Consider the following 26,398-nt stretch of genomic DNA (forward strand, 5'->3'; position numbering starts at 1 on the left):
AGGACAGAAAGATGTGCGTAGAGCTGTGGAGGATATGGTTTGGTCTTATAACACCACTGCTCATGGTGTTATTGACCAAGTTCCTTTTGAGCGTATGCGTGGTAGAATTCCTAAAACCAAGTTGGTTCCACAGTGGTTGTGGGAAGGAGCTGTTGTTTCTAAGGTTGTTCCTGGAAAGTTTGGTAGAGTTGAAGTGGGTGACTTGGTTAAAGTTAAGTTGGGCCGTAGAGAGTTTGGTATGAATAAGTTTTCTGATCCTATGAGAGTTAAGGAGGTTCATAAATGGCATGTTGTTTTAGAGAATGGGCAGAGTTGGAACTTCCGTAGGATTGCCCTGTATTCTAAAAAAAGTGTTGTGAATGAAAGTTTGAATGAGCAGTTTTCCAAGGTTGTGTCCTCAAGGGAGGGTTTCTTTCCCAAGGAATCTCGGGTGGCACCTAATCTTTCCCAGGATACCTTTGTGTCACCTAACTCTTCTCTAGTGACACCCAATTGTTCTAAAGAGTCTTCTTTTGTACCTAAGTCTTCAAAAGGAGCAACTCTGAATTTGGGTCGGGTATCTTCTGGTAGGATTCATCGTGTTCCTAAGAAATTCAATGATTTTGTTCGATATTAATGTTTTTACATTGTTTTCTTTCTCTGTTTCTTTGTTATCCTTTTGAGTTTGTATCTCTTTTTATTTCTTTGTTTTGTTTTATTCTTCCTTTGTTTTAGGGAGAGGAGATATGTTGTGCTTGTCGTTCTACTGACATCATCACTGCTGATGTCTCTAGAGTGTTAGCCTGTGTTAATTCTATGTTCTCTATTCTGATCCTGGCGGTTGCTGAGGCAGGATAGATTTTACTTGTTCTCCTGCATTACTTACAATAAATCTACTGTACTCACGATTTTGGAGTGCGACTCTTCACTTCAGAGACCTGTCCCCCAAAATGTTTTTAATGGTACAGGCAGATGTAAGCGGAATTATTCTATGAAATGGCAGTCAATGAAGTTCCCTGTGATAATCTTATGTTGCGTCAAATGCTGTGAGCCGAAAAATGGACCTACCTAATGTTTTTGGGATTTTTTTCAAATTCATGCAACGGACAATTTCCAAGGTATACAGTATTGCAGTGATGTAGTCTAGCAGGAAAAAGTGGCTGCCATAACTTTGTGGGGGGAGATAGAAAGGGCATGATTCTCCTAAGAATCCTTATTTGATTGCCTCATCAATGTAATTGACTCATCAGTGCTCAAAAATGTCTCTCCTTGAAAGTTTCAAATTGAATGCTTACTACATAAGGCGCTAGGACTCCAACCCGGCTTGGAATGCTCTCACCATGATAGTTTGAATGGCCCGGTGGTTAATTGGTATTAGCACTTTAAGCACTTTAACTACAGTATACGTAGGTCGAGGGCCTCCATTTTTTCTAGGCACTGACATGCACTTGCACTTTTCTCTGCACTTGTTTTATCCCGTTCGTTACCTCTTGGCTACTGCTATTCTTCATGTTTTTATCAAGCAACAATGTTTATTTTTCTTTGTTAGTGGTGCTTTTCGATATGGTTCAGTCCTTTGATGTTTTTGTGCTTTTTATATATATTGTAATGTTTGCTATGATTTTAAGGGATCGTGCAATCAAGAATAGACTAACACAACTATTAAAACAGGATTTAGTGACATTAGAGATCTGATTATCCAGATCTAATTTGGAATATATGGTGATGCCCAAGTTTCTATACTTCAATACAGGCACATGGCAATCTCTGTAGTTGGAGGGCCATAAAGAATTGAATACATTTATTTAAAACAGAGATGATTTCCTATTGGGATGGATTGATCATACAATTGGCTACAGAGGTCAGAGGTTTGTATCCAGTCAACTCATAATGTGGGTCCTCACACAGATCAACAATAGACTAAATATTATCAGTGTAAGGTTAGTAAGTAGCTTTGAAGTGTTTTAACAGCTCAGCAATAAGGCCTATATATATAATGAGTGAGCAGGAGCTGTGAAAGTGATGATGCTTGACAGATGCTTGAGAGATAGGAAAGGAGAGGAGACTCAATTGGACCATATACATTTTTTGCTCCAGGAAGGAGGCAATCCATTTCAGGGCCATACATACTAATACTAGTACCATCATTGTTTAGGTGGTCAAATAGAGCCTTTTGATCAATTGTATCGATATCAGCCAGAAGAATGCTTAACTATAACTTAATATATTATGAGACTCCACATGAGACTGGAGTTGAGCAGTAACTATTTTTCTACATATATATAACATACATACACATTAAAACCATAGAAATATCAACAATTGAGTAAGAAAATGTATAACAATTAATGTAGACAATACATAAAATACAAAACATTGAAAAATCCCCAAAAATAATTTACAAAAAAACATAAACATTAAAATACATTTAAAACTAAAAATAATATTACATAAACAATTAATGCTATAAAATCTATTCAACCAATATTATGAAAACTACTGGAGTCTAAGAATATTATACATACTATTCTCACTCTAGTTTATGGAATGGTAGGGAAAGTGTTGGACTTCATAAGGGTTAGATTTACTATTTCTACTCCAGTCTCTACAATACTAGGGAAAGTGTTGGCTTTGGAGGGGTAAAATTTACTATTCCCACTCCAAACCGTGCAATAGTAGGGAAAGTGTTGGACTTTGGAGGAGTAAAATTTACTATTCTCGCTCCAGTCTGTGCAACAGCAGGTGAAGCGTGGGATTTTGGAGGGATGAAATTTACTATTCTTCACTCTAAAACGTACAACAGTAGGGAAAGCGTTGGATTTCAGAGGGGTGAAATGTACTATTCCCACTCCAGTCAGGACAACAGTAGGGAAAGTGTTGGACTTTGAAGGGGTAAAATGTACTATTCCCACTAAAGTCTCTGCAACAGTAGGGAAAGCGTAGGATTTTGGTGGGGTGAAATTTACTATTCTCACCCCAAACTAAGCAACAGCAAAGAAAGTAGTGAACTCTGCAGTTGTTAATTTTATTATTCCTACTGAAGTCTAGGCAGGAGTAGGGAAAATGTTTCACTTCAAATATGTTACATATATGAATAACCCCATGAATGTAGAAAGAATAAACTCTCAATAAACAAATGTATAGATATATATTTTGTCAATTAAACAATTTTCATAATCACTATTATTACAATATTAAATAAATACATGTTATTCAATTAATAATTAATTAACTTACCACCCTGCACCCCTACAAGCCCAGCAGTCCACAACTAAAACATAACAACAAAAATAACTATTCCACAACTATTAAGTAACTTCCTACCTTAGACCCCTACAAACCCAGCACCCCCAACTAGAATATAACTCAAATAAATAAGTAAATACAAAATTACATAATTGTTGATCAAGTAAATATTACATTGATCAATTAAGAATTGTTAATATTCCCGCCCTATACCCCTACACGCCTAGCAACCAACACCTTTAATACAACTAAAATAAATCAGTATTACATAATTTACATAATAACAATCACATTAAATATATATGATTACCTAATTATTAATTACTTTTTACGTCATTAACTTCCCACCTTATCCCCTACAAACCCTACAACCTACTACAACACTATAAATTACTATTAACAATTAAATTAAAATTCTAAATCACTTAAAACTACAAACTATATTTAAAAAATGTATAGCAACTACACAAACAATAGCAATACAGAAATAATATATGAACTAAAACATATTAAAATAATTAAAAAACAATTTTTTTACAACAATATTATTGAAAATGATATTAAAAACAACAACATTCGTAAAAAAACATTATTACCTACTGAAAAAAACAATATTATTGACAGCCATATTCTTGCATAACAAAATTTTAGTGTCACAATATTTTTTTCTGATATTTGTGTCTCCTGATACTCGATATGTTATCTAGACACCTTTATTTTGACTAATGAACTTGGTCAGTAAGCTATCAAGGCTTTTCTTGCATATGATTGTCATATATTGGTTTGACAAAACAATTGAATGAAAATGCCAAAATGTAATATTAGATCTATTTAAAATTGATTTACTAGCTAAGTGTTAGACTTGGCCCTTTTTGCAGGGTCATCCCTGAACTTTTTGCCTTCCTCCTATATTTTTCCTGACCTGTTGTTGGCTAATTTATGACTCTGGGCACTTTACCACTGCTGATCAGTGCTAAAGTGCATATGCTCTCAGTGGTTGCCTGACTGCCAAAGCGAGGAGAAAGAACTTTGTGGACTTTGCTTTCAACTTGTTCAAAGATCTCCAAGGGCTTGGAAGAGAGCTTGCCCCCTGACCGAAGTTCCAGGACCAGTGGACTTCACCAGCCTTTGTGAATTGCTGCTGGAAACAAGTGGCTACAGAGGCAGGGAGCTGTGACCGGTAGGCACCTCATCAAGCAATGTCCGCCTTGAATAAAGCAAGCTCTGCTCTCACCGACTCCGTCCTGACGCCATCTTTGAGCCGTAGCCTGCACGCGACTGGTAGACACCGCAACGTTCAATGCCTTGCTACACCAAATCATACTGGTCGGATCTGCTGACTCAGATTCCTGTGACCGCACCGGAGTTGGGCACCGCCTCGCATGCTTCGCGATGCACCGCCCGACTCGCACCGCTTACCGGACTGATGGACCCCAGCTCCCGAACTCCGGCTCTGTCGCCGCATCGCAAGCTGCAAGAATTGCATCGAAGCACCGTCTCACCCTGCAATGCAAGCCTTGGATCCACCCACTCTGTCAATGAGCTGCTGCCTGCACCGCCTCGAGGGACAATGCGTCCTGAAATGCTTCCTTTCTGCACCGCGACGAATACCGGACCGGCTCGCACATCCGTGCCTGCCGCCTCAAGTAAAAGGTACTGTGACTGAGTCTGTCCACATTTGAATAGGCCTGTACCGAAGCGGTCCGCTGGATTTGCTAGACTCTGTGTTATTTTCAACAACTCTGTAGGGGGACTGTGCTACAGACTCGTACAGAACCTTGATTTATGACTTTTTACAAGAACTCTTGAAATCTGATAGTACTGGGGATTCTTTTTGTCGTTTATTGGTCTTATGGTAACTCTATATAAAATATACTTATTTTTTTATATAAAACCTTGTGTGGTATCCATTTGTAGTGTTGTCACTGGGTTACGGTATGTGGTCACAAATGCTTAACTTACAACGCCTCTCAGATAATGCCCTGCTGCTCATGCCAAACTACCAAAGGGGTGAGCAGGGGTTATTTTAGGAGTGTAATCCCCTTATCCTGACTGGAGGAGAGGGTCCCTATTGGTCACAAGTACCTACCTGTGCCATCTAGAGACACCCAATTCTAACACTAACATTTTATACGAGTCTGGCCTATCATTTGTACTTGGAAAGATTGATGCAAATAATGGTGTTTAGAAAGTTTAAGAAGATGCATTAAACTTTGGCTTGTCATGTATATTCCATCATATGAAGAAATAGTTGTCTTGAGTCAGTACACAGAGCATTCACAACAACTAAAATCATGCTTTTAAAATGCAGAAAGGTGTGTTTTGTTGCTTGTACAATCGAAACGTAATCAACACATCCAAATTTATCATGATGGAATAACACTATCAAAGAGGTGTGCACATTCACAGGAGCCAATAATTATCTTGATGGGATTTTCTGCTATTGTTCCCTATAGAGAAGCACATTTTTTCATTTTTATTGAGCATCGTGGATTTCCTCGGGCAAGATTTGATTTGAAATACCATAAATCAATGAGCAGTCTCATAATCTAAATTTATTTGCTTTCATTGCTATTTTTTAAATGTATTGCACCAAGATAATGTCATATAGGAAGTATAGAACATCCGTTGTTCTCTGATTCATAATTTTTATGCATACAGTGTGACGTCTTATCTTTAAGAAGTAAACACAGTAAGGCCAGAATGCTAAACTGAAGTGTGTCAAACATAGGAGAAGCAGCTACTAAAAGATAGAAACAAAATTCCTGACATATATGGCAGGTCATGCCCACCTCACTGTATATCACACAATTTTTCTATGCTTATCAAATCTAATCATGATGCAAGTTGAACCATTGTCAGCCCCATCAGAACAATGCGGGTTGGACCCTTCATAATGTTTTTTTTATATCGCAGTCAAAAACAAATCCAAACACTTTGTCCAGTTGTGATGGGGAAGACAAATGTGCTTTCAGTTGACAGTATAGGCAAGGTTTGCAGCAGAGTTATCTTAACTGGACAAGATAGAATGGAGCAACAAAGAATACAGCAGACCAACAAACAATTGACATCAACTTAACTAATATATATTTATTATATTACAGGCAAAGAAGAGAATATCTGGTTGCATATTGATGCTGCATATGCTGGGAGTGCTTTTGTGTGCCCAGAGTTCAGGCACTTTATGAAAGGAGTTGAGGTAAGCATAGTTTTGTGAAACTCAGAATACTGAAAGTTCCCCAACAGACTATTATAGAGGCCTCTTCCACTTTTAAATTATAGTAATAATAAAACTATTGATAGAAATATTGTGCTACCAAGCACACATTTATATTGTCAAAATTAAAATATTAAACTACTACTAACCTTCCCATTGCTGCCTTATTTTATAGCCTTTTGTGTAACGAATCTGGGATTTCGCTTTACAGAGCAGACTCAATATACTCACATCTTATAAGGTTTCAATGAAAATTCAAACACTTTTGCATAGTTGACGATAATTGTCATTTTCGTGACAGGGCCACATGGAACTTAATATAATAATGCATGGGTTATAATTTCTCTACCGAATAGTCACGCAGCTAGTCATGTTTAAAACACATTTAAATAATTGCATCTCTAGTCAGTTGCTCTAGAATATTTCTCAGTTTAAATATATGGAGTGGTGGTTAATTTCTGAAGTTCAAAAAGTACTATCATCTTCCATGGACAAAGAAAAGACATATAATTGTAGATAAGTAGGTATCAATAACAGGTTTATTTTCCAGGAGGGTTTCAATTGACATCATTGACATCTACAGTAAAGCTTGAGTTGTGTTTGATGTCACTTGGAACCCAGAGATCTTAATATCCATTTGCTGACACCCAGACATCTATCATTTTATGGTATTCCCCCATCTCCATTGCCCTGCCTTTTAATTGATCACAGGGACTAGCTTTGAGGGTGAGAAGAGCCAGGAAGCACTCATATAAAATATATTCCTTTCTTTACATCAGTAGTCTTCTGATAACCTTCCAGAGTTCCCATGTCATAACTTTCACCTCCGGCATGGCTACCCTTCTTGACTATGTGAAAGCGACAAAAATAATTGGTGTGTAGTGGCCCTTCCCCCACACCTCCAAAATATACCTGTCTTCCTGCCAAGTACCCACTCTAGCTATAGCCTTCTCTCTACAACTGCACTGCTTCAAGAGGCACCATGTTTGGCTAATGGATGTCACACATATTTACTTCTGAGCAGAGCAAATATCTCATGGAAGAAGGGATGGTGTTAGATATGGAATACCTGGTTGGCTGAAGTATGTACCAAAGCCAGGCAGGAACCACCACTCTAGTTAGTATAAGATAAGTGATACTAAAAGATAACCTGAGCTCATTATGTGGTAGCTTTGCACAGAGCAGTCAGGCTTATCTAAAGAGGCAATGTGTAAAGTATTTGTGGCAGTTGATGATGGAGTGGAACTCCACTCCAATCCATGCGCACAGCGTCAGACGTATCTGGTGACGTTTCATCATATTCAGTAATTGCAACTCGTACTCTCAAATTATTCTTCATAAGGTTTTATTTTTCAAATTCTTTTCACACGTAATATGCTCCTGTGTAAATAACTTCTCTTAACACGGATATGCTCCAGGCCTTTTTCCGTGCACGTTATGACAACATTAAACATCCTTGGTTGTAAGTTCTTATATTGCCCAATACATTTCGGATTATTCAAAATCCTTCGTCAGGGGTCCACTACAAAATACAAGACATTGCTATTAGCATCTGATTTCAAATCTCTAACATTTACTCTAAAACGTTAACATTTCAACTAATCCATACTTCGTTTTATACAAAACTTCTTAACAGCGCTTTCCCTCTAAACATAAAACTCAGTGCCCCAGTTATTAAACCTGTTGAAGCATTTATCAACCTATTTAATCTATGAGTATCCAGACTGCATCAAAATTCACTCGTACCTGGTCAAGTGTTACTCTCGTCGTAGCTTTCACTAACAGATCCTTCTCAAAATGCGCCTCATAGTGCTGCTGATAAAACACCTGTGTGACTGCCCCGCCTCTAAGGTTTAACCTCGCCCAACTTTTCAATTACCCTGTGTATTACCACTCATGCCTACACTTCCCAGAATACCCTTTGAATAAGGACCTTCGCGCCCCTCACAGATCTCCAATGTGCTGCAGCTTCATCTGTAACGTTCCTCGGGACCTGCAATTCTATGCCCGCCCTCCCTAATGCTGTCAACTAATGCGCTTAACGTTAATAAAGTTCATCGTACCAGATCTCAATTCAACAATTGCATACCATGTATGACATTTAAAGAAATTTAAGAAATGTTCCAAACGGTTCGAAAAAGTCCATGAGATATTTAAAACCAGATATCCACTCGCAAGGTTTCTTGAATCCTTGGATGTGCACTTTACGTGTGTGTTGATGTCTTTCATACTAAATGCTCCGTTTAGTCTTTTCATGGGTGCTACGCACAGGTGGGACAGTTGTATCAAATATCAAATGCGGGAGTTTGTCGTGCACACCTCTTTTGATTCCATGTACTCCTTCTTTTAACATAACGTGAACAAAGGGTGGATCACGTATTCCATGGCGCACACACTAAGTGAAAAATTATGTTAAAAGAAGGAGTACATGGAATCAAAAGAGGTGTGCACGAAAAATTCCCGCATTTGATAAAGTATTTGTGGAACACACACACAGTATCACAGTAAATACCCACATGGGTTTATGAAAAAAGTTGTCTTTATTATTAGCAAAATGAGGCCAAAACTCTAAAAATGTCATATACATTTCTCAAGCTATGCACAATTAAAGAATACCAAAAATCATGGTATTCAATAGTACTTGAGTGTCGAAGGGACACTCATGTTCAAAGCGTTTTGTTTAAGGTAGGCAAAAATGCATGATCAGTAAACTCTGCAATGCCAAAAGAACACTTACGTTGGATCGGAATGTCACTGTATCTCTGACCGGTTTACACTACCCAGCACAAACAACAGATGAGTTGGAACAACACGGTCCGCTACTGAGGCAGACTCGGCCCCCTGTCAGTGGGAGCATGGAAGCTGTTGGAATCTCCAAGGTCTGCTGTAAATCCATACCTGCTCTGGGTGCTGAGAGGAAGGGAAGCTGGTTGCTGGCGTTGGATGGCCCAAGGCTGCTGGAGCGGGACGGATGTAGTTGCTGCTCTTCACTTGCTGAAGCAACGCGTTCAAAGATAATACAGCTGATCCACTCAACACCCAGGTGGAGGTGCCACTCTCATCTGGAGTCACCACTTACAGGGCTCGGACGTTGTGGGCATGGACGTGGTGGGCATGAAGCATCAGACTCACAAGGTGGATCGCTTGTATTTAGAGAAGTAAAGCACAGAGTATGAAGATGTTTCAGTTGCTAGACTACCCGGCAGCGCCGATACCGGAAAATGTCTTTTGTGACCCTGAGACATTAAGGAACAGGAGCCAAGCCAATAAGCCCCTGGAGAGCACTTGTAGCACAACAAAAGGTAACAACAAGCGGGCCAGCACACAAAAGCAGGTCACACAGTGGCTGTCCCTACTTACAGCACATCAGTCCTTCTGACAATGTGAAAATGTAGAGCCAGCAGCCTCTAGTTGAAAAGTCCCACCCATGATCTGACTTTATCCTGTCAGAGCCATAGTACTTATACCTAAAGTGAATTTGATATAGAGAGTGAATTCATATGAGTTCTATGAATTGACCAAGGGTCCCTTTCAACCCAGTCCTGTCTGCTAGCCTATAGTGGGGTGGGGGGGGGGGGGGGTTATCAGTAACTTGTGTGTGAACAAGACACTACCCATCCAAGTGGGGTGTGAGCTCCTTCCACTCATTCCAGCTCAGGAAGACCCATCCGAATGCAGATGAATGCAGATGCTCTTGAGTGACCTGTGTGGTGGCTGTCTAGAAGAAATGCACAAATGTCAACCAGACCAACCCAGGTCAGACAAGTTGTCAGGCACATAGAGCAATAAGTGCAGCGAAATGTCAAATTTCTAAGAGTGGCATTTCTAAAGGAGTAAAGTTAAATCCAATCTCACCTTGGATTTATCAATACCATTCCAAACTTATGAAACATCAAAAAGCTACTCCTCTCTGATCAGGAATTACCACTTAAAATGGTATAAGGAAATTCCCAATGCTAACCTATGAGAGGAGTAGGCCTCACAGTAGAGAAAATGAAATAGCCTCTTTGTCACTACCAGGACATACAAACCACAACAGTGCATGTCCTACATTCTACTTACATAGCCCCCTGCCCTGCCATTAGGGCTACCTACGACCTCCCTTAGGGGTAACTTAAGCGTATTAAGGGAGAGTTTAAGGCTTTGCAAGTAGTTTTAAATGCCAAGTCAAAGTGTCAGTAAACTGCACGAAAAGGCACTGCAGTGACAGGCCTGAGACAGGTTTAAAATGTTACTTCCATGGTGGGTCCAATCAGTGATGCAGCTCACTGGTAGAATTTAATTTACAGGCCCTGGGTATATGGTATATTGTTTTATACGGCCCTTACAAGTACTTTTATTATGCTAATTGGGTATACACCAATTAAACACATATTTAGAGAAGACGCACATGCACTTTAGCAGTGATTAGCAGTGGTATAGTGCTCAGAGTCCTATGGCCAACAAGAAGATACAGCAAAATGTGGAGGTAAAAAGCAAAAAGATTGTGGGAAGACCACCCTAAGGATCCCAGATCTAGCACATGGGTAGCAGCCATTGAACATGTTCTCGACCTTTTATTCCACATAAATGAAAAAAAGTTTCTTTTTTCACTCCTTGCAGTGATGTAACAGCAGTTAAAACAATGGGAAAAATATGTATCTGTTCTCACTAAATAACTTCTATGAGAGCTGTTGACTGCCTTTAAAAATGTAAATGAGGAGGTATCAAAAGGTCAGTTACATTCTACCCACTCAACTCACGTTATGTTGTAGACAACTAAAGGAGAATTGTGGGTGGTGCCTTTTGAAACGTCAAGGTGGTGGCTGAAATGGCCATATTTTGTGTGGTATACCCCCAAATTTCTTACTTTCACTGTTTTTGCTTTCTATAGGATTGTGAACCAGTGGTAAAGAGGCTTCGCTCCCCCTTTAACATAATAAAATTGCATATACTTATTAGCATAATTCACTTACCTATAAGACCCAATTACATGGTACAGGGTCTGTAATGTAAATATCATGAGTGGACTGCAGCACCCATTGTGCCAACCATTACAATGACAGTATAACCATTCCTGCAAGCCTACCTTTTGTAGCCATGCTGTGAAGTTTTAAACTGCAAATTTGACCTGTCAAAATAACTCCTTCTGAGAGGTCTAAACCCTCCTTTTAAATATTAGTAAGTCATCCATAAGTAGGCCTTAGTGCCCATAAAGCAGAGTGCATGGCACTTAAACAAGGGCATGTAAACGTTTATGTTAAATCTGTACAGAGAAAAGGCCTCAAAGCTACTTTCACTGTTTCAGGGTTGACGTTACCATCTAGCTAGGAAACAACTACAACTATGATTATTACATTTTTTTTAAATGTTTACAAGTCCAATTAACTTGTGAAGTTGGATTTGTAATAAATGTTTTGGAAAAGGTACTTTTAGAAAGTTACTTTTTCCCTGCCTTAAGCCTCGAGAGACCCCATTGGCTTGGCTCCAACTGCCATGTGGCAGCTGAATAGCCCCCTCTTTGATGATGTGTCTTAGGCAATGCCCAGGAACATGTTTGGGGTTCTGGCAGGATGAACATCTGGGTTGTGCCTAGGAACTTGATTAACTTCACAGAGGCCTATCCTGTCACAAGCAAATTCTAGCTGACATCTGGCCAGGGCCCTCATTTGTTCCTGCGGTCAGACCGGCACCAGTCCCAGGGGAGAAGAACTGTCCCCAGAATTGAGCAAGAGTGACCACAGAGGAGGGGCTGCTCATTTCACTGGATACGCCATAGGACAGGACAGGACATGAACAGTTCTGCACATGACAGGAAGGGCTCTGCTAGCTTGGTGGTTGTAGGAAGAGAAGGGCATTGTGGGACTGTTTGCAGCAGAACATACAGTAATTGCTGAACTCCTGAACAATAAGCTACAATAGACCCCTCCTACTGCTTCCCATCTGACTAGTTCCAACTGAACCTGCCCTGGACCGTGCTGCTGGCCTCTGCTGGAGTGAGTCTTGCCTCCCAAGTGCTGTTCCCCTGGTCCTGAACCCTTGACTGGTGTCAAAGTCTACTCCTCCTAACACTTCCTGGAACCTGGGACTTGAAACTTTTTAGCTCAAAGACCCCCAGATGATCATTAACAAACTGCCAAGGCTATCTGAAGACTGTGCATCTCTGCTAGGCCAAAGATTCATGTTGCTACATATCTGAACTTTTCTGCAACACCAAATCCAATTCAGCTGGACCTCACAGAGATAGTATCAGGACTCATGGAGTCCATCTTATCTACAGCAGCCTTGCCCCGCTGGAAGAATCTGAGTTCCAGGACCAGTGACTAAGTCCAACCATAGAGAGAATGTGCCAAAAGTAGCCTGGACGCAACATTCTTAACAAAAACCACAAAAGGGAGAGTCAGGGGAAGATGAGGCTACACTACTGTCCCCACGACGAAACAATAAACACAAAATAGGTAGGTTGCCAATAATAATGCAATAAGCAATGAAAATGTGGTTGATTGTGGAAATCTATATCCTGTGAGCCATGTGAAGTCTCAGTAGGTCTAAAAGGCTATACTTAGTGGAAGAGGATGCCTCACACACAATATTTTGTCATGCTTTATTAGGGGCATCCTCTCCCCACCCTGGAAAGATGCTACCAAGGAGGACTCAACCTCTGCGAAGACTACTGGTGCAAGGAGGGAGTTCTTATATAAAACTTACATGACAAAAATCAGGATCCCGTTCAATTAAAAGTTCCTTCACGTCCCTCGGTTATCACCTTTAATAGTGAGGACCAGAGGTACGGTAAAACCACTTACGTTGATGGACCCTAAAGAGAGTAATGTTTCTAATGTTATGTTATGTTATATTAAAAATGCTTATAAAGCGCATGGCTACCCCAGTGACGGGGCGTCCCAGCACTTGCAGACAACTTGAAAGTAAGACGGACTTTGAACCAGGGGGAGACGTGTAACGCCACTAGGAGCACTAGATGGAAGGGAACAACCAGGTTTTAATGAGTTTTCTAAATGACAGGTAGTTATTTGTAGCACGTGCCTCCGCGGGGATCGAGTTCCACAGTTTCGGAGCCAAATACCTGAAGGAGCGGCCACCAGCTCTGCTCCTTTGGATTTTGATGGTACAGGCAAGATGAAGGTCCGCCGAGCGGAGGGCACGTGAGGGGACAAAGGACGAACACAGACCTTGTAAAACTCGGGGCCCAGAGCCGTGAAGGATTTTATGCATTAGGCAGAGGGACTTAAATTGAGTACGTTGTGTGACTGGAAGCCAGTGTAGACGCTGTAGAATATGGGACGTGTGACAGTATTTTGGTAGGGCAAAACAAAATGCGGGCAGCTGCATTTTGGGCTGTTTGGAGTCTGTTAATGGCTGTTCGATTAGAGCCCAGCATTAAGACATTGCAATAGTCTATATGCGATAAAACAAGGGCTTGGACAATTGTCTGGCGTACAGGTGGTTCAAAGAAGCCCAAGATTGGTTTGAGCGACCGTAGGCGACCATAACACACGCTGGCCACTCTTTTTTCATGAGATTCTAAGGAAAGAGAGTCGTCCATAAGCACGCCCAAGTTTTTTACTTCCTTCTTAGGGATGGGAGGTGGACCTAACGTAGAGGGCCACCAGTGATCATCCCACTTGTTTGTTTCCTTGCCAATCAGGAGTACCTCAGTTTTTGATGAGTTTAACTGCAGGCAATTCTTGGTCATCCATCTAGAGATGGCCAGAATATCGTCTTGAAATTTGGCTTGGGACACCGCAACTCAGCGGGAGCCTGCTGGATGAGTACGGTGGAGCATGGACCTGGAAGGAACGGTCAGATAGAAAAGACGCGAACCAGTCCAGGGCACCATCTCGGACTCCGATCTCCCATAGTCTTCTAAGTAGAATCCCATGGGAGACCGTGTCGAACGCCGCACTCAAATCCAGCAGGATTAGAGCCGACGTGCCACCCAGATCTTGTGTTGCCCTTAGGTGTTCAGTGACGGCCAGCAGGGCGGATTCCGTGCTGTGGTTAGGCCGGAATCCGTTTTGTGAGTCATCTAGAATTCCATTGCTCTCCAAGAAATTGGTCAAGATGTCATTAACATGCGTTTCTGCCACCTTGGCCAGATAAGGTAGCAGGGAAATCGGTCTAAAACTTTCAGGCCTGGAAGAATCCAAGGTGGGATTTTTTAGTAAAGGGACAACCTTGGCGTGTTTCCATGATTTAGGGACGGTGGAATACTGAAAAGATCTATTAATCAGCTCCTGACCCTCTGCCAAGATGGAATCCTGGAATAGTTTGAACATTTCAGGTTTAACGGGGTCTTCCGGCGACCCAGACTTGACTTTAACAGCCAGAATGTTCATATTAGCCTGTGTGATGGAAGGGAGGGAGTGAAGAGAGTAGGGAAGTTCCGAAGAGTCTGGGGATTGGTGAGGGGTCGAGACAGACCCATCAGACCCAAAAGAGTTCTAAATCCCTTGGACTTTACTTACGAAAAAGCAAGCAATCTCTTCACATTGCAAGTCAGATGTTATCGTGCAATTAGGATCCTCTGGTGGTTTAGTCATGTCCTTCACTAAAGAGAAGATAGTTTTAGATCGATTTGTGCTCACACTGATCTGGTCCGTAAAATAGGTAGCTTTAACTTTCTTTATAAGTTTATGGTAAGCTTTGGTGGCGGATCTGAAGGTGGCTTTCGCCTGGGGGTCATACGATCGTCTCCAGATGCGCTCTAGTACCTTACATTGCTTTTTCTGTTCGGCCAGTGCCACAGAGTACCAAGGGTGAGAATGCTCGCGCTTGGGCCTGGACAGTTTCTTGGGGATGAGGTAGTCAAGTGATGTATTGACCCAGTCTCTGTATGCTGTATCAGCTGTCTCCAGATCCTCTGGCCAGTCTGGGTGGGAGTTTTTCAGTCTGGTCTCGAATATGGCACCGTCTAGTTTGTGCCATGATCGCCTCCAACGCGGTGGGGGAGGCTGTTTCCTGGAACCAGCTGAGATCTTGATATAAATTTGAACCAGGAAATGGTCCGACCAGCTGAGGGGACAGGGAGTGAAGGCCGATATTTCGGAAATGTTCGAAAATACCGGGTCAAGTAGATGGCCTGTCAAGTGGGATGGGCCTTTGACTAGCTGAATAAGTTGGCAAGCCTCCAGATCACCCAGAATATCTCGTACAGCGGGGGAGTCACAACACTCCAGGTGGAGATTCAGGTCCCCCAGTATACTGAAGTTAGCAGACTGTAGCGTTAACGTAGAAATAGTAGAGACCAGTGATTCCTGAAAGGTGCTTGCAGGGCCGGGGGGGCGATAGATCAGGAGCCCTGTAAAGATAAAGGTATCCGAGACCCTTATCTTAAAAAGCACGCATTCACAGCCAACTATGGTAATGGGAGAAAGAGAGCAGGAATAGGTGTATTTGAAGATCACTGCTAATCCACCCCCTCTTTTCTTGGGTCTGTTCTGGGTAAGTGCCAAATCCTGGGTAAGTGCCAAATCCATCCCGCAATAGGCCGAAATGTTTTTGCCCACCCAGAGACAAAAAGGACTTGGGCATTCGTCAGGGCTGTTGGATCTCTACAAGAACACAATAGTGTTCTACAAGCTAAAGTGGGGGAGTACACCTAAAGTTTGCCCAAGTGAATCCTACCTGGGATACTCTCATGCATAACTCATCATGTACCCTAGATTAGAGGGGATACCATAGATTCGGTCAGAAGGAAGGGTGGTGGCCTTCATAGTCACACATTCACCAGAAGGACTGCCACGCGAAAACACCAACTCCCTCCGCTCCATTACCGGTTAGTTCCTAACCTCATCTATGTTTACTTCTGTATTTTTACAGTTCTATATTGTGTATAGATGTACATCTGTCCCCCACTATGCTAGTATCATGATCATGCTCTGAGGAGGGGATTGGAGATGGAGGGCCCCCATACAAAATGTGTAGGCTATCCTCTTTCAGGTTTAAATCTGTAATAACTGAAACAAAACCAATCAAAAGGTAAACTGTCCTCATCGGTGTTAACATATAAAGACTGAGAAGCACTTGTGCAACCACAAACTAAAATGTATTTTAAAGAAAGGAAAGTGAGAAAGAATCATTTTTATTTTTATCTGAAAGGGTTAACAACATAATTTTGTTATGCAAGTTAGTAGCAAAAGAGACATGTTTAAGATTATTCTGCTTGAGTTTTGTTGTTTAATGAAGCCACTAAAATATTGTTCCTTTGGTTTAACCTGCGTGGAATAAAAGTGAAAAGTTTAAAAACATGGTTCAGATCTGATCTTTTTATTTTATGCACAGTACAGGATCTGGAAATATTAAAATCATATTTTATCTTTTGACATTGTTTAATTAATTCACTGATTGGTGAAATGGATGACTCATAAGAATCTTGGTCAATATAACCCATTACGTTTAACCACATCTATGGTAAAACCCTTTGATATATCAGACCCCATTGCTAACAAGGTAGTATTGATAGCAGGTCTTCGGCGAAATGCCCTAGGTGTTAATCATTTAATGCAAGCAACCTGTAGTTATAGGTACCTGTGCTGTCACTGTGCACATGGAATAGTGCTGAAAACATGGCAAAAGACTTTCCACGTGCCAACAAAATTCATATCAGTAAGGTGTCACCTTGTTAAGTATGATACATTCAACTAATCCTGGCTTTGTATCAAACTAAACTTTACTGCTGGGGGTTTGGGCCCATAGTTACAATCTTAACAGCAAAGTCTAAGAACACAATGTGATGCCTGATAAAAGGTCAGCACTGGATTAAATTTAAACATTTACTATGGGGACACTTGACACCTATGAATGTCCACATAACAGCAGCACCACCTTAAAGCAGCCGGTCAAAGAGTGCAGAAAAACAGTGGCAAACATGCTTAGTTTCAGGTGCCTCAGAATGTGGGGCTACAAAGTAATCCAGAGTAATTCAAATATCTAAACGTTTCTCAAGGTACTATGCTGTTCCCTGGGTTAACCACCCGTAGAATGTCATAATATTCAGTAAGAAGTAGGTGAATGAGCACAACTATGCCCATGAATTTGCTTATTACATAATTTGAACATGGCACACTTACTTTTGAAACACATTAATAGTCCTTTCAAGTGCTGACCGAGAGCGAGTAAGAGGTAATGGAATGGGAGGGGTTAACGAGTTGTGAGAGCTAGTGGGAGTGCAATCCACAGACTTTCTATGTGTAAAACAGTCTAACATAAGCCTGTTGGACACACTGCTAATGGAAATACACAACATACCCTGTATTGCTTCTCTTTAACTTAAATTTGTGCTTTATAACAATCACGGCAAACAACAGCATGTTTGCAAACACTGACAAAACAGTTTTTGTCTATTTTGGCTGTTAGGTAATTTAATATATATTGATAAGCATTAATTTCAAAAGAGTTGGAAAACACTAAGAAAACACCATGGAAATACACAAAAATTAAACACTGAAAACAGGACAGGTTAAAATATGCCAGTATCTCAAAACTGATTAACTCTGGGTACACTTTCCAAGACCATCATACCACCCCGCAAATTTTGTATAACAAATGCCTAGGGTCCTTCCATTCTCCTCTGCCGATCACTGGGATTGAATTCCTCCTTTCCTAACAATACATAATATAATTCTCAGTGTCCTGCCAAACTTCCTTACATCTCTCAGCAGTTCCTCCTTCGTTGTCTTTCAATAGGACTACCTTGTGTCTTAATAACCTCAACTACTTCCCTCTAACCTTCTTTCCTAACGTGCTGCTCTCGCAACCACTGGACACAACATCAACGCTAACAGAAATTCTGCCAAGTACAGCAGACACCCACTGCTTTATTGGGTGTATGCAGACCGGCAGGAGTCAACAAGGATGGAACATGGTGAATACATAGTGTGATTTGCCAATTCTATGTTTTCCCTCGGGTGCATTAGGACAAAGAGGAAGCATAAGAATAAGGGGGAGGCGGCAAAATACTATCAACCATTCAACAACTTTGTTCTCTAAGAACCTGCCAATATGGTGATTACAGCATTCTTTGTAAATCAAGAAAGATGTGTTGGTATATGCTTGTAAAGAAGGGGCTGCAAATTAATGGGAGACCTATACCCGGTGTTTAGTTGCAGTTCCTTCACAGAGGCTCAAGAGACTTTTAAAGTGGGCCTCATCAGTTTCTACAATTTGTCAAGTTTACCAAGAGCTCCAGCAAAATCTGGGCATGCTTCCCACAAACGCTAGGCTACTTACCGATGTTAGACGTGCTATGGACATGGGATCTCATCATAGGCTGGTATCCTGATTATACAGAGTGCTAAAACAAGGCAGACTCAAGGTTTCGTTGCCAACAAGACAAGGATGGGACAGTGCCCCCATAGACCTACTTGAAGATGGTGAATTGCATAGAGACTGCACACTAGTGTGCGAAATGCCATGCAATGCACGTTTTAGGTTGACACACTTTTATGTACTCCATCACACCTACCTCTGGAAGGTGAGACTGCATAGAATTTATCAGACCGGATACCTGCCCCAGATGCAGAGTGGGAGGACCAGATTTCCTATATATGACCTGCAGTTGTATGCGTATACTGCCCTGTTCGGAAACCATCATGTGTCGCCTATGTGAGGTGACTGATATAAATATAGTCAGTACTGTCAGGCACTGCCTCTTACATGTAATCCCTTACTCTAATGATAGCAAGGTCCAATATAGGATTGTGTTGCCGGGTCATATATTTGCAAACAGGCGAGTGGCTATCAGATGGCTGTCACCCTCGAGCCCCACACATGTATAATAGATTAAAGACATGAGAGAGTGGGCCCTGGCAGATGAATGGCAAATGCAAGAGGCTAGATGAGATGATAAGGGAGAAGATGAATGCTTTGAATGGGCTGGGATGCTACAAAAACTCCTAGCCCCAATGTCTGGTGAAGTTTTGAGGTCAGTCTAGGTGCACATACACCTACATAGGAGAACACATAGAAGACATACAGCAGCTCCAAGACAGTAGGGACAGTAGGGGTTGGATGTCCAAGTGGGAATGGGGCACTGAGGGGCAGCAGGAATGTGCTTAAACATTGTTCTTAGGCAATGCCCACTGTGTACTGTTTATTATAACATTGAAAATAAAAAAAATTAAAAGATACTCAACAACTTCCCAGAGGTCTGTGAGGAATCCAAAAGATATAGTGAATAAACATCTGACCTTTCCTCGCTTTTTTTATTGCTTAGGTGACCAGGAGAAAGAAGAGATTGACAAAGGAAGTGTATGTTATATTACTTTGGGGACTTTGAAATGACTACAGCCAAAAACCATTTTTTTATAAGTCTCATTGAAACCTCTAATTACCGTTGAGATTCTTTAAGGAAAGAAAATCTTGGGTACGTCAATTATGGGTGGTTAACGCAGAGCCTGAAATGAGTACTTAAAAGACCAATAACTACTGTAATTAAGATCAATAAAACCAAACCGCACATAGTGGCCACTTTACAAATGATCTTACTTTGGCTTTCCTACAGGAAAACCTCCAGGCCTCAATTAGAACTTCATTAGTCAAAATATCGCCATAATCCATTGGTTCCCGCCGGGGTTGCTTCCCACTCACGTTGTATCACCTTTCATATCATCTGCATTTCCTTCCTGGCCCCTCCAAGGTGATGCACCTGGCGTCACAGCCTCAGCCCCCACACACCCTTCTCATGACATCTGTGTCTGATTTTCTCTACTAATGCCCCTTTGTGCTCAGGTCCTCTCAACTCAAATATGCCAAGCTATGTATGCCTGCCCTACAACCTTGAGGAGCACTCAAGAAGGGATTTACCATTTAAAAATGTTTAACTCACAGTAGGATCTTGTTGGCCCTTCCCTGATCGGATGAGTTATTGTTGGCCACAGCTACAGCAGATGGAAGGAAGAGCCAAGAACGACAAGAACAGCTGATCCACAGCTCTAGCTGTGCCGGCGAAAACTTTTCAGCTTCCGGGTGAGGGCAGAGCACAAAGTGCAGAACTAGAGCATATGAGAAAATTTCACGAATGCAGTACGAATGCATACGAGAAATACGTATGCATGCCTCGCATTTCTGCGCGGGGTTCCTTATATACATAGTAGGCACATCATGATCACCCTGCTGAAATATGCATGCACATCTGTTGATTCGCCTTACTTGCTGCAGTAGTGTTCTTTCTTTATGAAGTGCAAAACCCAATTTCCCGGCATAATACATTCACAAGCGACTAGTGGGTGTCACCGTCAGGCAATGATGAAACTCAGCGGAAGTGGCAGAGGCAGGCTTCCACTTATGCGTGCAAGCGCGGCAGAAGAGTCTGAGCCGGAGTTCTGATTATATTTACGACAAGATGGCATTGGCAGGGCTACCCTACAGGATCATCAAGGTGAGGTTTGGCACAGAGCAAAGAGGAATTGTTGGGGGTGTATGGGCCTTGGGACTGGCTCAGGCTTAAAATTCTACATTGCATAGGGGTGAGTAACACGTGGCTGTCACTTTTTGTGTCTTCGTGTATGTGGTGGAATAGTTACCTTTGGAATTGAACTATGTCTAGAGAAATTAGGCTATTAGTATTTAAAAGTATTATAGGGAGTGAAACAAAGGAGAGCATTCGACAGCACACCCAAGAGTAGGCTAATCTCACTGATTAGGGCCGCCTGAGTGACATTTTCATCGGATCTAGGCATAGGCAGAGCTCGAGGAATCTCACAGAGTTTTTATTCAACTCAGCGGGATTCTGTGTAGTACAAGTCTGTGAGCTTCACCTACCCTTACCCAGTACCCCAGTCCTGGTTTTCCTTGTCTATGTGTTCCTGGTCCTGTCTGAAATTTGCAATGCCAACTCTCATGGATTATGTCTTGCTGGGTCTATCTTGTCCAGGTCCTCATGGTTCTGGCCACCCTAATTGTCCAGGTGGTTGTCTTCTAGATTTCCTGTTGCTGAGACAGCTCTGACAAGGACAGAAATTAGGGCTCAGGAGAAGCAGGACCTTGCCCAATTTAAACAGTGCCTAAAATGTTAAACACTAAGCTACCAGTCACACTTTTGTCAACTGACTAAAATGTCATTGTGGCTGAAGGGGCCACTCATGACTCAGGAGCAAGAAGAATCTTTGTCTGAAACACACTTAGCTGGTGGAATAGTATGAACAAGTGTTTATTGAGCAGGCAGCTGGGTGAATAGATACTCCTCCTAATAATTACTCAGGTGCATTGATGAGTGTTTGACTCTTGCTTTAACTTCCAAATTTCACAGATGCCCCATTAATGTGTCTCATTCAATTTGCCAAATGGGAGGAGCTAGGAGTGTATTAACATCCAGCATACATGATCCTGCAAGTTGAACATTCTAAAGGGGGTATGCAGTTTCCATTGAAAGCAAGAGAGAAGGTCTCTACTGCAGGTCGGACATGTCCTAAGGGGTCAGCAGGCAGCGCAACTCCTTAGGAGCAAGGGCCGTCACACACCCAGATGGGTGTTATGCTTCATCATAGGACTTTTGCTTCATGTCGGACCAGAATTGCAATACCCGACCGACACCCTCAAGTGGGCACTTTAGCTGAGAAATTTTATTATGCCGTCTGTCGAGGCTGGGTGTGTGGGTGCAATCTCAGGATAGGTGAAGGGATCCTCTCAATAAAGACTTTTTAATTATTATTATTATTATTATTATTATTAATCATTTGTAAAGTGCAGTTTTCATCTTGCAGGCATCTTGGCTCTATCAGCGTTTAACAGTGAGACCGAGACTGGGGCCACAATCATATTCTTTTGGAGGTGGCAGACTTTGGACTAATTTGTTTAAGAAAGAGCCAGGTTTTTAGGCTATTCCTAAAACTAAGTACATTTCCATTTGTTCTAAGAGAGATAAGCAGCTCATTCCATAATTGTGTTGCCTTGACTCACGTTCCTAAACATGGGTACACATACAATATTGGCTCAAGACGATCTCAATCTCCTTGTTGGTTTGTAGTAGGTAAATTTATTCTGTAGGAGTCTTGGTCCTAGGCCATACATGGCATTCTGGACTATGCACACAGCTATAAAAATGTGCTTCTCTTTTGCTGATAACCAGTGGAGTTCTTTTAGGGTATTGATTGCGGAATCAAACCATAATTTATTAAGTGCTACTTTAGCTACCATTACCTGTATTATATGAAGTCTTTTAAGCAGATAATCTGGGATTGCCAGTAGGAGGGCATTGCAATGGTCAATTCTGCTTAGTATTGCACTCTGTATGACCATCTTTCGTGCAGCTGTGGTAGCAAAGGAGCAATTTTCCTCAAATGTCTCATAAGTCCATGGCAAGTGGTTACTGTCATATTATCCTGAACTTCCATGGAAAGTTTTATTATCAATCTGTACTTCCAGATCTCATACTGATTGAATTGAAATTAAGTCCACATCTTTTGTTCATGGCTAGAACTTAATTGGAAGTAAGCATGGTACTTTGCTGGGGGTACAGAAACTTTTAATGTGTTATAGCTGAGCCTCTTTGCCATTTCTGATAGGCATACGTGAAATTCATCCAGCTGGCTTGGACCATCATTATCCAGGGATAATATTAATTGGATGTCATCTACATAGTTTACAAAGACAGCCCAGGTGATTTGATTAGTGTTAGTAGGGGTCGTAGGTAACTTTGAACAGAATAGGGCTTAACCTGAACCCTTGTGGCACTTCAGGCAAGATGTCTTTAAACTCTGATCTGAAAGGGAGAAGAGATTGCTTGATATCTCTCAGATAGGTAGGATTCAGTCCACTTTAGAAAAATACCTTCCACCCCAATCTCCTTTCATCTGTTTTTTAGGATTTGGTGGTTAACGGTATCAAACGCCACTGCCAAATCCAGTTAAACAAGATTACAGTCTGTCCACTGTCAACCTGTATCCTCAGCTCTTCTGTAGCCATACTTAAGGCTGATTCAGTGCCATGAGCTGGTCTAAAGCCCATCTGTTTAGGTTTGAGTAGTGCCTTAGATTCTAAGAAATTTACCAGTTTTTTAACGGTATGCTTTGCTACGATCTTAACCGGATATGGGAGCTGAGAGATTGACCTGACATTACTAGGATCCTGTATATCAGCTTGTGATTTCTTCACTATAGGTGTAACTAACACTTTACTTTCTTCCAAGCTGATAGTACCATCCCTGTGGCTAATGATTGATTACAGATTTTTCTTAAGTCTGAGAATAGCTCACTCCCTCTGTCTTTCCAGGGTTTATGTGGAACAGGGTCGCTTATTAAACCGAATTAAATTGACAAGCCTAACACACTAAATTCTTCCTCATTTAGCAGGTCTATTTTGGCCAACTTCCCATCAAGCTCTTCTTGCTGTACGTCAACCATGGAACTGCCGGGGGGGGGGTTAGAGGGTGAGTCCATAATTTTAGGATTTTCCCCTTATTACGGTAAATTCTTTCTGCTAATATCTTTTAAAATGAAATCCACTTTATTATGAAAGAAGAACAGTTTACTGCACAATTCCTGCAATATTTGCTTTGTTCAATCTGTGTGAGCCAGCTCTTTTACAATATCAAAAAATGTTGTACTTTCTTAACTGCATTGGAAATAGTAGTAGCATAGTAGCTTTCTTTAGCTTTTTTGATTTCTATTTTAATGATTTTTCAACACAACTTTCAGTAGTAGTTTATCTTTGCCTCTTATATTTGCCTATATATGTTATCCGCCATTGTTTTTCCTGTTTTCTACATCAGGGTTTCTGTATATCATGGATCTGAAGGTTTTTGTTTTGCCATTGGTATTTTTATTTGAATAAGTTAGTCTAAAATGCTGTTGTGATAAAATTCTGAAAGTGTTCATAGTTAGTGTCTACTGTCTCTTCTTCCTGAAAGCAATGTAATGTGAAGTCTAGGTAACTTCTCAATCACAAGTTACCTATTACAGTGCAAGCTACCGTCACTCAGCTTTATGGAAGTAGCTGAGACACACGGTGCCGGAGTCTAGGATCCGCGTCGTGTCACGCCATAGAGCTGAGGTTCGAATGAAGTCGCACTAAGGACTAAATGCCAAACGTTCACTGTTATCAAGCTCGGATTCAAATGGAGGCGTATTAGGGACTCCTTGGGGAACTGACAGCTTTTGTTTTATTTTGTCCAGGACAGCTTAAAGAAAACACGTTATTTTAATAACCTATAGCTTTTACCTTACTTAGCAACGAGTTTACAAGAGGATACATGTGAGGAATACGGTTTATTACGAGTGGTTCACCGGATTCAGAGCTAATACCACGCTGTGATAAGACCTTATGGCTTGCTATTTCCGATTTAACAAAGAGATTTTTCTTACAAACTCCTACTGATTGAATTTTGGAGTTGAATTCTTTGGACATCAAGATTTCCATGTGAGACAGACAGTGATACTTGGATTATATATTTGTTGAGCTGCCTTGAAAAAGTCTTGTGAGTAAGATGAAACACGTGTCGGCTGATTGTTGTGAAAAAATGAATAAAAACGACAGTAGGAACTCACTATTTATCTGGACTTACATACTTATTTCTGTTAAGAGAAGAGAGACCCCAAGATGCGAGGACTGGCTTAAAGCCGCTTTCAATATGGCCCGTCTAGACCAGGGAGAAACTGGGGAGAGTGATGAAAACATCTGGCAGGCGATAGTGATCTGGGGCCTGGACTTAAGTTTGATATAAAATCCCCCGGATACGGCCCGGTCCAATGATTACACCAAGCTTACATCAAAGGGGCTGGTCTGGTTAGACCTAAGCAAGTGCAGTCACCGTAGGGTGCACAGTTTGGTATGACGGCGCTATGCAATATCTGCAGATGCTTATTGGTGAGATGAGGACAAAAAAAAGAGAAGAGAGAATTTCAACCTTGTAATCTGGTATGCAATTGGAATTTGTGAACTAATTATAACTATCTTTGTACTGTCAGTGTAATTGTGTTTGATGACCTAATGGTCTATCAATATACTAAAGAGGTAATAAGGTTCTAGTAGTTCATACTGTGAGAATTGATACTGGAAACTCATGCAAATTGGTGTGCCGTTCCACTATCGTTCTTGAAGTCACTACTGATACCAGAAAAGGGTCATTTTCATGAACTATTTTAGAAAAACCTATACAAAACCCAGAGAGGTAACGTGTAATTGGGAACTTACCTAGACTTCACATACCAATTCTCCAATCACTGTGTAGATTAGCTTACATAGGGCCTAAAGAATAGCTGCTAGATCATTTTTTGTGACAGATTCTGGCTTCAAACATGTTGATCCACTTGCTATCTTAGATGATTATTTCTAATGGATAGCACTCCTAATTTTAACATAGGCAAGTAATGTAATGCAATGTAAGTAGCATTCCTATAGCAGAGCTGCCACCCAATGGGTAGCCTGGCACTGAGATTACAAATAAAAGGACACTGTGCGTAGCTAAAATTCATAAGAATCAGGCCGAGGGGACTGAAAAATAATTCTCTGGGAAAAAGTCTGGTTTTCAATTCCTTCCTAAACCGCAACAGGGTGTTAATTTGTCTGAGCTCGATTGGCAGTACATTCCAAAGTCTGGAAGCTACAAGACTAAGTGATCTACCACCCAGTCAAGCTTTGTTAAAATGTGGAATACATATCTAATTGGCTGAAGAAGAACAGAGGCTTCTAGCTGGGGAATACCAGAGGAATTTCCTCTGTAGGAGCTTAGCCCCCATTTTATGTACTGCCCTATAAATAATACGGTGTGCCTTAAACTGAACTCTCTGCGCAATGGGTAACCAGTGAAGATCTTTTAGAGCAAGCGATGCAGGGGATCTGCGTTGTCTGTTTAATGCAAGCTTAGCTGCGATTACTTGTATCCTTTCTCAGCTTTTTTAATAAGGAGACTGGGGCTCCCAGGAGTAGGGCATTACAGGTATCTAATCTGCTCATAATACTATTCCTTACCACTTGAGGTCTAGCTAAAGCTGGTAAGAAAGGGAGTATTTTCGGAGAGCT

At 41.3% G+C, this 26,398-nt stretch overlaps 2 protein-coding genes across 3 annotated transcripts in view; both read left to right on the forward strand.

Moving 5' to 3' along the window:
* Nucleotides 1-26,398, forward strand: part of LOC147722438 (aromatic-L-amino-acid decarboxylase-like) — a 1,636,613-nt gene that overhangs the window by 1,410,247 nt on the left and 199,968 nt on the right. The gene's annotated exons all lie outside the window — the stretch shown is intronic.
* LOC147722439 (aromatic-L-amino-acid decarboxylase-like) overlaps nucleotides 1-26,398 on the forward strand; it is a 712,354-nt gene that overhangs the window by 485,960 nt on the left and 199,996 nt on the right. For both annotated transcript variants that reach the window (XM_086964959.1, XM_086964960.1), the window contains one exon: nucleotides 6,330-6,424. In XM_086964959.1, coding sequence (XP_086821085.1) covers nucleotides 6,330-6,424 — 95 coding nt within the window. The remainder of the gene's footprint in view (nucleotides 1-6,329; nucleotides 6,425-26,398) is intronic.

Source organism: Lissotriton vulgaris, chromosome 4_1 (assembly GCF_964263255.1).
Source record: "Lissotriton vulgaris chromosome 4_1, aLisVul1.2, whole genome shotgun sequence".
Classification (NCBI taxonomy): Eukaryota; Metazoa; Chordata; class Amphibia; order Caudata; family Salamandridae; genus Lissotriton; species Lissotriton vulgaris.